The 18,034-nt window shown below is 37.8% G+C and overlaps 1 protein-coding gene across 1 annotated transcript in view; it reads right to left on the bottom strand.

The window, feature by feature from the left end:
* Positions 1-18,034, bottom strand: part of LOC128497074 (uncharacterized) — a 164,261-nt gene that overhangs the window by 129,829 nt on the left and 16,398 nt on the right. The window contains exon 8 of the mRNA XM_053466952.1: positions 2,326-2,394. Coding sequence (XP_053322927.1) covers positions 2,326-2,394 — 69 coding nt within the window. The remainder of the gene's footprint in view (positions 1-2,325; positions 2,395-18,034) is intronic.

Here is an 18,034-nt window from a genome sequence, read left to right as displayed (position 1 = left end):
GGTAAGAGTGTTAATAATGATTGCACAGTGTGTGATAAGCTAGCATGCAAAGGGTTAAAGAGAAATGATACAACTTTTATCATTTTTAACTTAATTCACTGGAAATACCTATAGCTCGTGCTTATTGGTTGTCAGTACATACACCCAGACATGAAACCAGAGCCGCATTTTATATACAACACACCTCTTTTCCAATCGTCCTCTAGATTGTAAGCTCTTTTTAGCAGGGCCCTCCTTACGTGTTGTTTCTCTAAATCAAAATTGTTATGTCTACCCATTGTACAGCTCTATGGAATATGATGACGCTATATAAAACAATAACAATGATAATTTTTATTTGTTCTCAATACCGTATGTATACATAACAACAAAAAGTGTCTATATCTAACATAATAAAATTGTAGCTGTTCTAAATTAGATTTTCTGAATTGCGTAGAGCAACCCTTGCAGTCTTAGTCATTGTGAGTATGTTTTCCCTAACTTTTTTTTCAATCCTAACAGTGCACATATTGCAGCAGATGTGATAAATTGTACAGACACAGACTGCGAGCACCATAAGGAGACAAGACATACCCGGCTAAACCAAGCACACAATTTTACAAGAAACAATATCCATATGGATAAGTTTTTTTTCTGATGAGGATTAGACTTCCAGAAATCAAATTTAAATGCAGGCTCTTGCATAAAGATTTTTTAAGAAGCCATTTAAAGGTGCCGTTCCACTTAGACATTTTTCCCAACTGTCATAATATTATTTACTGCTCTTGTATACATGTTAAATAGTCCTGTTTTAAAAGAATGTACGGTTTCTTTGGCGCCTGTTAAATTTGTTCCCTCTGTGTTGGCAGCCTGCCACCCAATTTCTGACATCACAGATGGGGCATTTGCGGGAAGGTCTATTCGTTTAATGGGGGCTGGGAGTGGTTGTAGGAGGCCAGACTGCTCTGATGTAATACTTAGAGGAGAGCTTTGAAAGAATGACAGGTCTAAGTGACCCTAGTATCTCAATAAACCCAAATGCAGAATTAAGGTATCAGGGTTATTAAGGAGAAAAACAAATTGGCAGATAGGTTTCTTTTACTTCTCTTTACATGCTGCAGCCCTTATCTGGTGAGATTTCATAAGGCACCCTAGCTGGAACAGCACCTTTAAGTAATTATGACATTACTATAGAAACAAGTATTTTATTATTGAGTTTCAAGAGTATTACATTCACATAGGTATCCCACATACCGTAATGAATGTAACACTTTTGTAAAAGCCATTCCTAGTACTGCTTGCCTTGTTCATAATTAATGTCAGGAACACCAAATGTCATCTGACACGATACCAGGCACCGATAGGCTGCTGCCATTGAAACTGAAAATTCATCTCTAATAGACATGCGCTCTTTTAGAATAAACACCTTCAAGGTTTATTTAAAGTCTATATAGTAATGTATCGCGTATCGAGTGTAATGTATCGAGTGTATGTCACAAATAGAAAAGAAAAAAGCCTCCAGATTCTCATTAAGTTGTCCTATTTTATTAAAGTAACAGATTAACATATCAGATAATATAATTAAATAGGATATATAGTCCGCGTATTTTTCTATATTAACTGTAAAATTCTCGATTTTGGTCTTAAGAAAAAATAAGAAAATGCTAGTTTGCTCAAGAAACCATGATATATAACCATTTACGTATCTTAAGTAATCAAAAAGCAGCCTTAAACAAATTAAAATCAATAAAACTGCTATAACTACATACTCAAAAACTGAGTAGAGAATATTAAGAGAAAGAACAAATGAGAAAACATGTACCAGTCTCTTAAGGCCATAAATCCAAAGTCTGATAGATAAGAATGAGGATAAGAATGAGGATAAGAATGAGGATAAGAATGAGGATAAGAATGAGGAAGAATGAATGCCAGATTAGACTCAAATGCCCCCCCCCCACACACACACCTGCTCCATATACATTCAGTCAAATATTGTCACAGCTGTAATGTTTACGGTTGGCAAGCAAGATCTGTTGGCCATTTTTTTCATTGTAATAAGTTATTTTATAGAAATAATTGGTTTATTGGCCAGTATTAGTGTAAAGCCATTTCTTAAGTTCAACATAGTCTTTTCTGCTTACTGACTGTTATATCTTAGTCTGCAAAATGTTCAGCCAGCTGTATTGTTACATCCTCGGGGGAAATGCGATACAAGACATAATGAAGGATTCGCTGTGATTTATATAGTAGGTGCTATCATCAGAGAGAGTTAAGAGTAAATACCATCTCTTACGATAACATAGGTGGGAGCTCGTAGAATAACAGTGGGTATAATAATGTTCCTACCTCATATTCTTCAGCTTCTGTTAATAACTTGGCCGTTGTGATCCGGGACTCATACGGTGGTATCAAAGTCTGTGAGATGAAATAAAGACATTAATAAACATATTGTGTCCTATTCAAAACTGGTTACTTAATAACAGGTTTGGAGTCCGTTTTTAAGCACATCTGTCACCTTGTTAACCCCCAAATTAATTTAACAGCAAACACAAGGGTAAAAAGTGATTTAAAATAGGAACACACTTAGAACCGTCTTAATGCTGACAGCCGTCTCTGTGTAATAGTGTAATTATATTATATATATATATATATATATATATATATATATATATATATATATATATATATATATATATATATATATATATATATATATATATATATATAGTGTGTCCACCACCGAGCAGAAAGTATCGCAGTATTTAGCTTTATTTGTGAAATTAAGTGGATTAGGTTAAAGTTTTCGTATTTCACATTAACTCCCTGTATACACTGCAGACAGACCCTCGTTTTGTTTCTGGTTTAACAGAATATACATATATAAAGAGAAACGTAATTCATCACATTCGCTTTAATTCACATAAAAGCCGAGCGGTCCCTTTCAATTTCCATGCGGTCGCCTCGTTACTTATTGTGGTGTTGGTTTGCAATCCTTGCCAAAGAGACATTGCAGTTAAACCATCAAAAATCAAATATATATCATGTTTATCACTAGGAAGATGGATAGCAAAAGAAGGAAAGAAAAATGAAAATGGACTTTAGTATAATAACAGGTAACATCATTCCGCTGCAATTCCTTTAAGGCCTTGCGCTGCTTTTTAAGCCTTTTTTTATTTAGCTGGTATAAAGCAGCTTAAATTGTCCACGCACATTCTAGTTGTCTTACTTCGGGGGTTAGTGTATATTAAACATTATTTGCAATGTGCTAACTCTACCAGAGTGAATGCATTAAAGTACGAACAACTGTTACGCTAATATTTTCGGTGCACCGGGGAATAGGAGCTAAATTGGAGAAGGAAAATTTCTGAGATAGAAAAAGCAAACAAGTTTTTTTCCCGCAGTGCACTGGGGAAAGGAACATAAGGTTGGTGCTAAATAGCCTATGACTTGCAAATGTTCTGCTAAGCTGTATCTACCCAGTGCCGCGGGTCATTATGAAAAAGAAGGTCTTGTTGGTAATTTTATAAGGTTACAAGCATTACAAAGACTCGACAACCTGCCAGGAATGCGGCGCATGCAGAATTATGTGGAAATGGGTGAATTTCATGAATCTGAAATCCATTTTCTTGATGTCAGTAACCAGCCGGAAAAAAAAAAAGTATTTTGATAAACAGCAGGAGTCATTCTTAGCTTAACACAGACAGAAAATAATAATAAAGGCACATGCAAAAAATGATACAACCTTATTTTCATATCAAAATTTTTCATACTTATTGAAAACGTCTCAATTTCCACTATCAATGGATCAGCAGAGTGTTTTGGACTCATCTAGACGGCATTCTGGCATTTACTGTTTAATGCCGTCATCACATAGGAAAGACTTGCATGCTATCTGTTTTTAGACAATTGGTGAGAAATGCAAAAAAAGACAAGGGAAGCCCAAATGAGCAGAAGAACCAACATCTGGGCTGCAATTCCACATCGTATGTCTGCCAGCTTATGCCACTTACAGAGAAACTGTTACCTACTCAGCTTTCAGCATCATTCAACCCATTTATTCTGCATTTTGATGAGAATCAAACAGAAAGTAAAGATGGCTGATCCAATGGAACACACATAAGGTGGGTTTCTAATAGACTTGAGCGCCGGCCAACTCTTCCTGGGAAAAAAAAAAAAATCTTCGTATTCCATGAATATTCGCCAGTTCCTGTGTTCCATTCGGGCGATTATTCGTGTACATTCTTCGTGTTCGGTTTTTGTAGAAGGGGTTAATACAGGGTTAACACGGTACGCACTACGCAGCAGCTTTGGCGGCAGGATTTTAAAGGTCCGTACGAGCAACTATTTTGGTCACCGGCAGGGGCCTCCTCTGCCATCAACCAATGAAGCGAAGTGCTGCAATAGAGTCGCTTGCATGGCCCTTTAACTCCTGACGGGGAACTTGGCCTGTCTCCCCGCTGCTAGAGTTACAGGTCTTTAACTCCAGGTGGCGAACCTACGGATTTCTGCTCCTGTTAACCCCTGCAATGCTGCGTAGATAAGGTAGGCTAGATGGGGAAAGGACTAGGGAGATTAGTAAACAGAAGAATATTCTTTGTGTTGTGTGTCTTCGGCTGCTGCCACGTTCGTATGTTCGGTATTCGGTCTGAACAACGAAAACGCACCCTTCGTGTTCGTTTTCATGTTTGCCTGAATACGAATGCACAAGTCTAGTTTCCAATACTGAGCAGAATTAGGTGGAATTATCAGCGTACTCAAATGTATTCGGATTTAGAAACCTGAAACGTGTATTAATTCTTCACCCTTATCCTCAAACCGCTCTTGTAATGCTGCCACAACCAGCAGAGTTTGACGGCACACGAGAACCATTTGGCCCTGTTTTTCGTGATGTAAAACCTTAAACAGTCCTAAGGTATTGTCTTAGGTTTATCATGGTGTATGTTTAAACAAACGAGGAGAAAAAAAACGGAGAGGACTAATCATTCAGTTCATGAAAACAAGAAATGAAGAAGGCTGCGCCTAAGGTCATCACATAAATCGTGTTACTAATTATATATATATATATATATATATTATATATATACACACACACACACACACACACACACACACACACACACATATATATATATATATATATATATATATATATATATATATATATATATATATATATATATATATATATATATATATATACACACACACACATAGTTCATCCCTTTATCCCAGCTGCGGCACACAAATGGTTGAACTGGTTATGGCTGATATTTTATTTTATATTATCTGATTTTCAAATGAACCAAAAACTGATGGTTATTAAAGCCCAACTATTTAAGGGTATGTAAACTAAAAATATGGTGAAGTACTACAACATTGTACCGTCTCTTTTTTAAATGTGAGAATTAGGCAGTGAAAGCCCGAGGCTTTCATTTAATTTGAGCACTTAATTTAGACCTGTGGGAGCCTCAGATTCAAGAATGAAATAAGGACTTGCGTTTGATGTGCAGTTTTGGAGAGATGAATTCAGGTTTCTAGTGCTTTTCAATCTATACGGCATCATTAGTAGGGAGAGCGACTTGGTGCTCTAGGTCACAACATGCTCGGTAACAGTAAAAACATTTTGCTGCTTTCAAGAGAGGTTAGCGAAATAAACGTAAAAAAAGCACTTACAGGCATTCGGAATTACCGCGAATATATTAAAATAAACAAACCTACACATCAGACTGCGTTAATACAACCTTCACGGGGCATGGAACATACAGGGTGTTCTGCAACTTCAGATCACGGTCTCCTTTAAAATCTGTTCCAAGCTTTTACTTTTAAGCCACAAAAAAGTGCTAGATACAAATGTAAAACAAAGAAAAAAAAATGCTTGAAAACTTTGGAACGTCTGGATAAGGTGTTACCAGATCTACATACCAGGAATCCTGATTTACAAATATTTATATGAATTTCATTAGTCTAGTGTCCCCTAAAAAAAAAAAAAAAATCTACATCCTAGCTGCGCATGCTGAACACAGAACTAGCACATGGCACTATAGCTCATCACTCCTGCTTCACAATTATATACGCATGCACTGTGATGGACAATGGTGTCCTTGCATAGGCACTTTGCTCATACCCATGGAAGACCCTGCTCCTCCTGGAGCACATTCTGCCATTTATATTCCTTGTACCCCCATTGCCTCTGCTAAGCCAAACTCTCCGCAGACAGCACTCTCAGATCCAGGTAGATGGAGGTGCCTCTCATGGCTTACAAATCCATTTGCAGCGCTTCTATCTCCCCACAACAGTTTCCCAAATCAACAGATTCTGGGAGGGTAATTCTCCCCCGTCCTGCATCTGCTACCGGCTGCTTTAAAATCCCAAACTGGATTTGCTACCCACACACAACTCTCTAAATGAGCTATCAAACACGTACATATATTTAAGCTGTATAGATAGAGGAAAAAATGCTTCCTCCCTCATGGTCTCGTTACCGGTTGGTGCGGAATGCTAGGGTATGATGTCATATCCCATCACCGAGGACCAGGTTGCATAAAGGAAATAGTTTGCGGAGAGGTCTGCGTTGGTAGCTGTGCATAATTCACTCTTGCAATAATGTACGGAGGACCATGGGGGTGCTTACCTCTGATCCCATTAGATTTAAAGACGACCCTTGTATCATTTATAAAGTTAAAGGGTTGCCAAGTTTACTGTAATACAGATCTTATTTGGAGCTACTCCTAAGGAATGAGGTAAGATGAATGTGTATTATATTAGACATTTTTAATTAGGACAAAAGCTGCCCTTAAAGTCAATAATTTGTCTTACAATTGTCTGACGTTATAAATATATTTTCCAGTAATTTCATGGAGGTTTCCCTCTTGAAACATCAGTCTGATATTTTTGCTGTCTCAGCCTGCATCTCTAATGGACTGCCGTCGTTAGACATCAGCCTTGTAATGAAATGAATTCTCATTGATTAGGGATCATGGAGGCTGGCATCTCTAAAAGTTGGGCTTTGAATACTTCCTTGGACCGGGGTCAGTGATTTCTGGCGACAGCTTGATGACAGGTGCACTTTCCTTTAAGTCATGTTAAAACAATAATGCCATTTTACAGTCTTCCAGGGGACTTTTGTTGAAAAAGCCAAGTATACTCCAAAGCCATACCTTTTACTGATCAAACACATGAAGCTCATCACAACCAAAGAGGTACAGTAGTTGCTGATGTTACCCGTTTTACCCGTTTATCTTACCGTAAACATATAGTAAAGCTTTAAAAAGAACAATTACACTTATACGACAAATAGGGAAATCATTAGGATGCTTGTGTTCATTTCTTTCTGATTTGTTATGTGCGTTACATCCTTAGACTTATTTTGTGGAGTCAGGTGGTCTATCTTATGTATAAAAAAATGATATCAAGGTTGCACAAATACCTTATGCATCCCATTGGACTGCTTAACTCGAGATGCTTTCTACTGACTTCAATGTAGAATTTTCTAGCGGTTGCAATCTAGGATCCAGAATTACTATTAGGGGGTTTTAGTCAGAGCTGAACCACAAAAAAGGTATTTTCCACCATCATTGACAACAAGTAAGGTTTAGATGGGTCATTAAATCGAGCCTAGTATTACACATCCTGTAGCTAAGAATGTTAATGTCTATTCTTAATTTAACAATGAAAATGAAAAGCCATCTCCAACATCACGGCAGTAGCATTATACAGAAGCTGCTCTCAGTTAATTCTCCTTTAATGCCCGAATTCATGATCGTACCCAGACACAAGGGTTCTAGCTCATAGAATGGGGTAGGGGAAGCAACTTGGCAGGACATAATGCTCATGGGAAGGGTAAAAATTTGAGTTTCATTAAAACTGCAAACGGAAAAGATAAAAAAAATAATAAAACAGAAATTGTAACATTAGCGATTCTTAAAGAGAAAAAAAAGCATGAAGATGGCAAGATATTAGTATGCCTCTCATGCTTTTATCCGAAATGACATACAAAAAAACCCGTCTTGTATGGAAATGACATCTTCACCTTGATCTGGGGTAATACAAGTACAGATTCAACACAATGAGCCATAGAATACTTCAAAGCATCTTGTAAAGACATTCTGCATTATCGTGAAATATTAATCTAAGCTGTAGAATTTATTGTAATTGAAGAATACCTTCACCTGTGCTTCAGAATTTCAAACCCGTGTATTGGAAGTGAACAGGGACGAATAAGATCTGCTTTTAGCTACAAAACTCGACAAAATAGCTGAAAATTACCAATTCTTCTGTAAAGCTGGCGTGGAGTTAACAATAGCAATTTGGTTGTACTATACATTTCACAGCTGAATAAAGTCTCAGTTTTTTTCTGATATGGTATTGGGTCGACAGCATTTTCTTTGAGAAAAGATCTCTAGGGTATATAAATGTGTAAAGAAAAATTGAAAATTCTGATTGAAATTAAGCAGAACCACTGCATTATTTCTCTAGGGCAATACCCATTTATCTATAGGGATATATATTTTTGGTACTATTGTAAAAGAATACTATAAAAGAAATTTGAACACAATGTATCCACAATGGTTCACGGTTTATTATGAATTCATATTGTGTAGCTGTTAACCAGGGCCATTGGGAATGCCATGAAAAGTTATTGCTGAAGACAAATTAGAAGCAGAAAAGCCTTATATATTGGGGCTATTGTGCAGTTAAAAAAAAATGGGGTTAGTTATATACCCAGAATTCCAAACATTTAGAATAGAGGTATGTATATGATTGTTAAATGCAGGAAAAAATAATCAACCAATTAGGCTAAGTAAAGGTTTTAGTGAATTCCAAAGACTTAACAATAAAAAGTTTCACCAAGATCATCACAGTCCAGTTTGAACAAAACCTTACATGGGGCCATTTTATTCTGGCATGAAAGAATAGGTTTTTGTCATGCAAAAGATGTGTTCTGCTAGTGGTCCACTCAACTCAACAGCCAACCTTCTCCAGAGCTGGATTGTGAGAGATTACCAGAGGGTATAAAGAGGCACAACGTACGCATACACAGAAAATGTACACACGCTCCTGATGAAAAGGGAGCACTTTTATGCTGATGGCAAACATGGCTAGCAGAGGAAACGATACACTGCAGCTCCGGATCAGTCGGCTGCGTCCGCATGCCGGCGGAGAAGGTAGAGAGACATTCACATGTGTGTGAGAGATGTAGGTAGATATTCAGGGAGCGCGTGAGAGTGAATGAGAAAGAATGAGGGATTGTGTAAAAGAACATGAGAGAGTGAATGAGGGTGAGTGACAACTTTTGTAAAAAGCCCTCTGATTTTCGTCCGAAACGAAAGGGCAGGAAATGGATTTAGTTATCCAAATCGTTTTTGGGCCATATGCATAAGTCTTTTATTTACGGTGGCTCAACACATGCATGCAACAAACAAATAGAAAAAGATATAAATGAGAATTAAACATGGTGGCTTCCATTGTGCAACCAATGTATGTGACACCATTTGTAGTTCATGAAACATGGGTGGGACTAAGTTGATATCAACAGGTAGTGGTAGAATGTATGAAAAATACAGAATGTCTAAATAATACCAGAAATAGGTGATAGCTAAGCTCAACAAGATATTAATTGAGCTCCAGCAAAGTCTTTGTGTGTGTCCAGATGCACAATATGAGTTTATTCACTAAAGTTTCAACCTTTTCACCTCACGATCTATTATGAATGGCCACAATTTTCTCTACCAGGAAGGGCTTAACTAGCCCTGTATAAATGTATGAAGTGGAAAGAGACTCTGATTTAATTATACACAATACAGGGCCAGCCAAGCACTTCCTGCAGCGGAAGCTCAATGGAGTTGGCTATTCATAATACATAGAGAAGCGAATTAGCTGAAACAAATCTCCTTCAAACTCTCCCTTTAGTGAATAATCCCCAAAGACTCAAATAAGAGATGATGTAAAGCAAGAGTAGTCTACTCTATTTAGTAAGAGTCGACTCCCAGTGAAGAAATTTAGGGACTCGCATCAGATACAGTCAAATATCAATCTTGTGGAGAAAACCTTACATTTTGGATTTTTTTTAAAAAGTTTGTTTAAGGTAGACTTCCAATTTTCTTTTGTGTACTTATGTCGTTGAAACATATCCAGAATACCTGGATTTCTAAATACATCATATTATTCTAACATGGGTCAGCTTTTAATATATATATATTCCAAGGCATTTGCCTCACCCCTTACCTTCTTCTATGTAGCATATTCTAGGTATACTTTGAACTTATCCATTAATTGCCATTTCCATTAGCAGAGTGTTTATGCGTGTAGAAAACCACGTAACTTGGCTAAAACTGGGTAACTGTGATTACAAGCACGTTTTTGTTTTGTTGTATGTGTGACCCTGAAAATTAAAGTGACTATTAAATGTATACACTAGCAATATTCACCATGTTGTGAAGGCTACAAAACCCATCATTTCATCCCTCAGCTGCTGAATCTCCTCTGATTAAAAACGTCTGAGACTGTAATGACCATCTTTCTTTCTTTCTTTTTTTCCAAAAAAGCAGTTAAGACACCAACAAATCCTGCTAAGACCGGGAGGTTGAATGTTGTATCGGATCAGAAATGACTTTCTATTTTAAAACACCTTGGAGAAAACTTGAGCTGTGATCAAAGGCTTAGTCGCATTCCACTGTCCACTTATTAGACATGTATTGTTCTCGTATTTCTTTGGAAGCACTAAGTGCTTCCAGCAACCACCCTTATTGCAACAAAAAAGGAACAAACACTTATGTAATCTTATAGCATGTGTTAACGTGCGTCAATGTTATGGTCCATGTTGTATACTGCCAATGCTAATGTAAGTTATTGCTCCCCTTTGAAAGAGCAGTACAGAATCTACTGGCGCGCTATATATAAAATGTAAAAACAATGTTCAGCTTGCATTCCACTCTTTATACCTCGGTAGCTAGCTGCTTGATTGTCAAACGTTACCTTTTTAGATAGTTACTAAAATATACACACTATAACACTTGCACCCATAGAACTCAATTCCATAGCTTTAAAGGAGCATTTAGTTTTGCAAATACTAGCAAATCTGAGATTTTATCCTTTCCATTGATTCTTTCCATCACCAGGGACTATCTTCTGCAGAAAATCATCACCTTCTTCACGATAACGGGCCATGTGTCGCGAACAGGTGCTTATGCTACTCTGTCAGCTGCCTAGGCACCCACCTGGCGCACACTTTACTGAACTTAAGGCTGTCAGAATCAGGGCATAGGCAGATCCAGCACTCACATTCAGCTTTCCTGCAACCTCTTCAACGGTTATTCTTCTGTTTTAGCGAATCGGTTCCAGGGTTCTTTCTTCGTTCCTCGTGCTCGTGGCTGTAGCTGGACGTCCAGAGCGCTCTGCATCCTTCACACCAGTACGGCCATTTTTTTACTTTTCAATCCACTCATAGACGGCTCTACGGGAGAGAACTTTATCCCCATACTGAGCACACATGCGAAGGTGAACTTGTGCTCCCGGCGCACCTCCTGCACACAAAAAGCGTATGACAGAACGTCGTTCCTCTTTGGTGCAATTTACAAAAAAAAAGTTTCACAGCCATCTTCACCCCAGGGTGAAAACTCTTACACTAAACTGCAAGGGCAGCCGGCTTGCCAGACAGAACTAGTCACATGACACGCTAAGACACGACCAATTACTACACCTCCCGCCTTCACCATTTCCAACGAGAATATAAAAGAGCCAAAACTACATATATATAAAAATATACATCATTTGAAGTAGCATTTCTGTGAAGGGATTTGAGAATTCAACGCAGGGATAATGAATCTAATTCTATACTTGGTTATAAAAGCGTTCAGTAGAGTTTAAGTGGAAAAGCACCTTTATACATAATATTAAAAAATACCACATCCTTTTTTACTAATTTACCGCATTAAACCACCAACTGCCATTGGATCCATTATTCCAACCTATAGTTTTTAATGCTTGTAACGCTTGTTCAAGAATTGTTCTGCGTCTCTAATCATTATTCTAATACAAAATACTTCTTTGTTATTGACTATTTTATTTTCTTAACAATTAACCATTTGTTATGTGGTGCAAACACATTTTCTTGGAAGAATAGTAAAGTTGTGGAGCTGAAGTTTTTATTTGACCACAGCCCAACTACAATTTAAAGTTAATAACGGACAGTGAATAATCCACAGAGTGTGTATTTTTCCTTGTATGAGTTAGTCTCTCAGAGGCCTCTTGATGCACCAAGAAGCAATTAAAGTTAACGGAACAGGATTTCAATGTCAATACCGGTTTTACTCCCCAGATATTGTTATCTCATAAAGATCAGAGAAGATTGGGTGCCTGGCCAGATCAATATCATCATTCTTTTATTCATTCATCCAACAAAATGATGGTATATTTGAAGACTCGATACAATAAATAATGTTTTCATTGGTATTCCCTCTTTAAACAAAGAACTGCACAGTGTTATACGCATTTGTTGCTAAGGTGATAAGCGATCACGTTAGAAGTGTTAAAGAAAATGTATTTCTATGTGTAGTTAAATGTCACTTATCACAGACTATTAGATTAGGCTAGAAGAGATCTTCTTTCGCCATGCAATTAAGGGCATTTAAACATCGGATTCATACCTAAAGATAACATGTTGCTTATTAGTAAGTGATGGCCCAAGATTTTCAGTCTATTATTATTGCTTAATAAAAAAAACCCAAAACATTTGTTTCGATTTCTCAAGCGAAGGCCATCCTTACCTACACTCCAATGAGAAAAAAAAAGTTGTTCAATCTAGATATCGAGTTACCTTTTATTGCGCCAACTTAAAAAAAAAAAAAAAAAAAAAAAGAAGAAATTCACCAAAGGGTATCAAACTCTATTAAAGACTAGCTTTTCCTTCTTTGATACACCATACTTATTTTACTTGCTTATACATTGGGGTAGCTATATGCACATCTTGAGAATTCCTTTGAAATGCTAAATATCTTCTACCCTATCTGTAAATAGGTATTTAACACATTTCCCCATAGTCTTCTATTCATGCTGTGATACTCCTCTCTTTGTTGGAAGAAATAGAAAGTTCCAAGAAGGTCCTCTGGAAATGTAACTAATTAAACTGGAAATGTCATCCATGAGAACTCCACATTAAATCAATAACATAACAGATTATGTTTTACTTTGATGGCTCAGCAGTTTTCCAAAGTACTCGGACTAACATTACCTGTCGCACATGCTTAGAACACTATTAATTAGCATGTACCTGACCTTCTCTCCCTAGCTGGCCAATTTCATCTGCATCTTCCTAAACCTTTATAACATTTTGTTAATTGGAGAAAAATGGAGGGTAAGCATCTGGCTCCACTAATCTTTTCACAGCCATGCACCCTTTTATGTTTTTTCCTTTATTGTCTATTAGTTTCCATGTGAAATAGTATGGAGAGCTATTTAGTTGCACCCAATTCAGCTTTATGGTCCATGGACACTATCATGTCCTGTTAATCTATTCAAGATACAGCCACAACATTTTTTTTTTTTTTATTTATATCAAATGAAACCCAAGGACCAGTGGGGTATGAAATTCCAAAAGAAAACCTTTAAGAGAAACTATACATTGTTATATTAGATGATTATATTTTTGATAAGTCGCAGTTTTAAATGCCAATCTGCCTGGAGTCAGAGCACAAGGCTAAAACTGAAGCCAGAAACCACAGAAACTCACTAACTTCATTTAAAATCTACAAAAATAGGTTGGAATTTCTCTAGAACAAAACAGCAACTTCCATAAACACAAATCGAACATGAATCAGTATTATCCAAGTGCTAATAACCCAGCTCTGTGCTAGGCATCCGGTATGTAAACGTCTAGTGGGATAATGCTGCTCCCTAGCTGTAAACTCTGCACTGTATTCTAAATAACTAGAATGAGCGATCCACTCAGTTCATTCACTGCAAAGCCATTTAACCGACCCCCCCAGATATTGTTATAAATCGACACTAACTTTAGAAGCTATGACCTCACGCTGACAAAAATGACAATTTCAAATTTTGCTAAACTACACAGAACATGAATGTTCAAACATGACCACAACATACGCACAAACAAGCTCGTATATAAGTAGGTGCAAGACGTAAAACATTTAAGTAACTATAAAAGTAATAGCTATTATGGAGCTATTAGTATAATACTGGGATCACCTCCAATTTAATTAAGTGCACAGCAAGAGTTAAAACGCTACCTGAAACTTCATCTTTTTAAAACTGAACTCATTATCTTCCCTCCTTCCATCTCCACTAAACTACCTGAATTCTCTATCACCATTAACAACCCAACTATCTCTCCTACTAACCAGGCCCGATGCCTTGGGGTCATCCTTGACTGTAACCTCTCCTTCATCCCTCACATTCACTTCCTCGCCAGATCCTGCCAAGATCACGTTGTGTTACAACACAAAGACAAAAAAACAATAGGGGATATCAGTTATATGTCTAAATTTACCCTCTTCTATTCTGATCATGCGTATTTGAGAGCTACAGTATCTGATCCTAAGACACTTGTGATAACTTTATCTGCAAGGATTCAGATCTGAAGCACTCAAGGTTTATGAGCACATTGCATTAGTGTCACTACTTTTTACTTTGGATGACAGTAGGATTCCAATGCCATCTTAATTGTGCGATCATGACCAATGCCTACGGCGGAAGCTTATTTGATTTTAAACATGTGAAAAAAAAATCTGAACAACATAAACATGGTACTTTAAATAAAAAGAACGCCGACACAAGAAATACACCGATTCGGACAGTTCTCCTTTAAACGTGTTTGTTGTCGATTGCAACGTTATCTAGCAATGTGTTCCATCATATGTTAATTTGCTTGGCGTATCTCAGGAGATCATCAATGGAGAACAAATTCTTGGCCTGCCTGTGACTATCTGGAGGTGGTATATTAATGCTATTTTGTAAATGTGTATAAGTTTCTTAGACTTGTTTATATGAGAAACAGAGGATCCCTGAACCACAGACTGAAAGTTCCAGAACTTGTAATGTCTGTTGACCAAGATAGTAGATTTTTAGATGAGTGTTTTATTATTAAAGCACTTTCCGACTCTAAGCAAAGACAATCATCTTATATTAAATTGTATCCATCTTCTGGAAGGCTGCTCAATGGGATGTAAAGCGTGTAAGAAGCTTTCTTCTGTTAGAAACACAATGTTCAAATAAGCAGGTCACCCAGAAAATATAATATATTTAAAAGGAAATATCAAATAAACCCATGTCAACTAATGTGATAACAGCTAGTAAGGAGTTCGTCCTAACAGAGCCTTCTCTTATTGCCCAGGTAATTTATTGATTAAAAATGTGCCCTTTTGTTGGTTAATTTGTCCAGACAATTGTACAATATCCTGAAAATGTTTTGTTTTTGTGTACAGTAAGTAGTTTAAAAATACATATTTTTGCATTTTCTGCCCCAAACAGAATGGCTCATTATGACAGAGTGACCTATGTCTCACTCAAAGTAAACAACCAGCAAAAATGAAATCACACAGCTGGCACAGCTGTCTCTTTGGTGCATGACTGCATTGTTTGGCATTCAAAGTGTCCTCTTAGATCAGGGGTGGGCAATTAATTTTCCCATGGGGCCACATGAGAAATTGGAATGGTTTTAGAGGGCCAGACCTCTACAAACTACAAACTCCGAAGCCTTGTCCATTTTGTTAACTTATGTGCTGTTTAATAAAGTTATTCAAGCCTACGTCATTGGTAGAGGTGCTTGAATAAGTAAGGCCTGAATAACTATTAGCACAGCACAGAAGTGAACAAAATGAACAAGGCTTCGGAGTGCATACCGTATTTTTCGCTCTATAAGACGCACCTGCTGATAAGACGCACCTAGATTTTAGAGGAGAAAAAAAAGGAAAAAAGATTTTGAGCTAAAAAATGGGCTAAAATATTTATTACAATAACTGAATAAGCTATGAACACAGTAAGACACACGCAGTAAGACACACACAGACACAGTAAGACACAGACAGACACAGTAAGACACACACAGACACAGTGAGACACACAGACACAGTAAGACACACACAGACACAGTAAGACACACACAGACACAGTAAGACACACACAGACACAGTAAGACACACACAGACACAGTGAGATACACACAGACACAGTGAGACACACACAGACACAGACACAGTGAGACACACACAGACACAGTAAGACACACAGACACAGTAAGACACACACAGACAGTGAGACACACACAGACACAGTAAGACACACACAGACACAGTAAGACACACACAGACACAGTGAGACACACACAGACACAGTAAGATACACACACACAAACACAGTAAGACACACACACACAGTAAGACCTCCCTCCCTAACCCCCCTTCTCAGTATCTCCCCTCTAACTCCCTAACCCCCCCTTCTCAGTATCTCCCCTCTAACTCCCTAACCCCCCCTTCTCAGGATCCCCCCCCCCGCCCCGGTCACTTACCTTAAACTCCTGTGTTGGAAGCGTGAGGCGTTTGTCTCGGGTGCCGGCGCTTCACTGCTGATCGCCGGCGTCTGACGTCATATGCCGGCGCCCAGCGTAAAGCGCCGGCACCCGAGACAAACGCTTCCAACACAGGAGTTTAAGGTAAGTGACCGGGGCGGGGGGGGACACCGGACTCATTGGTGAGTCACCAGGACACTCTTTGCGGGCCGGTCCGAGCTATTCAGCGGGCCGGATGTGGCCCGCGGGCCGTGCTTTGCCCAGGTCTGTCTTAGATGGTCCTTATTGTTGGTGCAGTCCTACTCCTTACCATTTAATTACCAGGAGAGCTAGCAAAACTCAGGTTTGTTAAAAAGGACAGAAATGTTTGAGCCGGGTCCTCCTTACCTGTTAAATTGTTGTTTTATATACTACTTATGTCCTGTTTACCCATTTTACAGTGTGATGCTACATAAAACAATAAGGTTAATACAAGTATTAATTATTAATAAGAATATTAAGATTATTGGTAACTATAATAGATTCCCTTTTCTCCAGAAACACTCTTCAGAGGGACAAATATATTAAAGGAATACAATTTTTTTTTTTTTATTAAAAAAAGGTTGACATGAGTAATTCTTTTAAAACTGGAAGGAAAAAAATATGTTGCAAGGCTAGGTGAGCCAAATGGTTCTTATCTGCTGTCAAATTCTATGTTTCGATGTGTAAGAGAAGGAATACAAAAAACGAAGGTGGATCTAAAGCAACAAACAGAAGTAAAAAGAAAAAGATGGAATCATTAATAGCATAGTAAAATAGTGTAGTGAAAATCTAGCATTAGGAGAAAGATCAGGAACAGATGTAAATGACTTGCACAAAGTAGTAGAAAGTATGAATTAGAGTTAATAGTCCAATGAAAAAAAAGTAGAAGGGGAATGGAGCTAGCAAGAGAAATGATAGCTTCTGTGAAACATGGAAATTCACTTATTAAGCATAAAGCATTCTAATGATTCACTCTGGCAATAAATGGGCTAATGTCATACACACATGATTTCTAGGGTAGTCAATAGTCTGCTTTCCATTCAGATAGGGTAAGGATGTGTTGCCTGCCTGCCACCTAGTGGAGAGACGGAAAACAGCCCTCCCCATTAAGTATTCCAAGTTAATGGTAAATCATTCAATTTTGCAATGTTTTCCTATAAGCATGAAAAAACAAATAAATCTGTGCGCTCCTCTGTGACTTGTAAAGGCAGAATAGAAACCGCAATGGAATGTCAGCCTGGCTTACACATTAGATTTAATACAAAAATCATTGCAAGTCTCTGCCAAGGACAATGACAACCAAAGCTCTTTTTTTTTTTCCTCTGAAACCATAACTGGATTACACGAAGGTGAATATATTTTGGTTTCCCTTGTGTCTCGTGCGTCTTATTGCATGCTCGGATTTCTGTAGCAACAGCCCCCCTGGCGATGTAGCATATAAAACGTGCTATGGAACAAAATTCTTAAGTGATAACTTGATCAAACCTGAAGGCTTGTCCAACGCATCCCCGTAAT

The sequence above is a fragment of the Spea bombifrons genome, chromosome 5 (genome assembly GCF_027358695.1).
Source record: "Spea bombifrons isolate aSpeBom1 chromosome 5, aSpeBom1.2.pri, whole genome shotgun sequence".
NCBI lineage: Eukaryota > Metazoa > Chordata > Amphibia > Anura > Pelobatidae > Spea > Spea bombifrons.
Note: the sequence above shows the minus strand (reverse complement) of the source record. Positions and strands in the feature narration are given on the sequence as shown.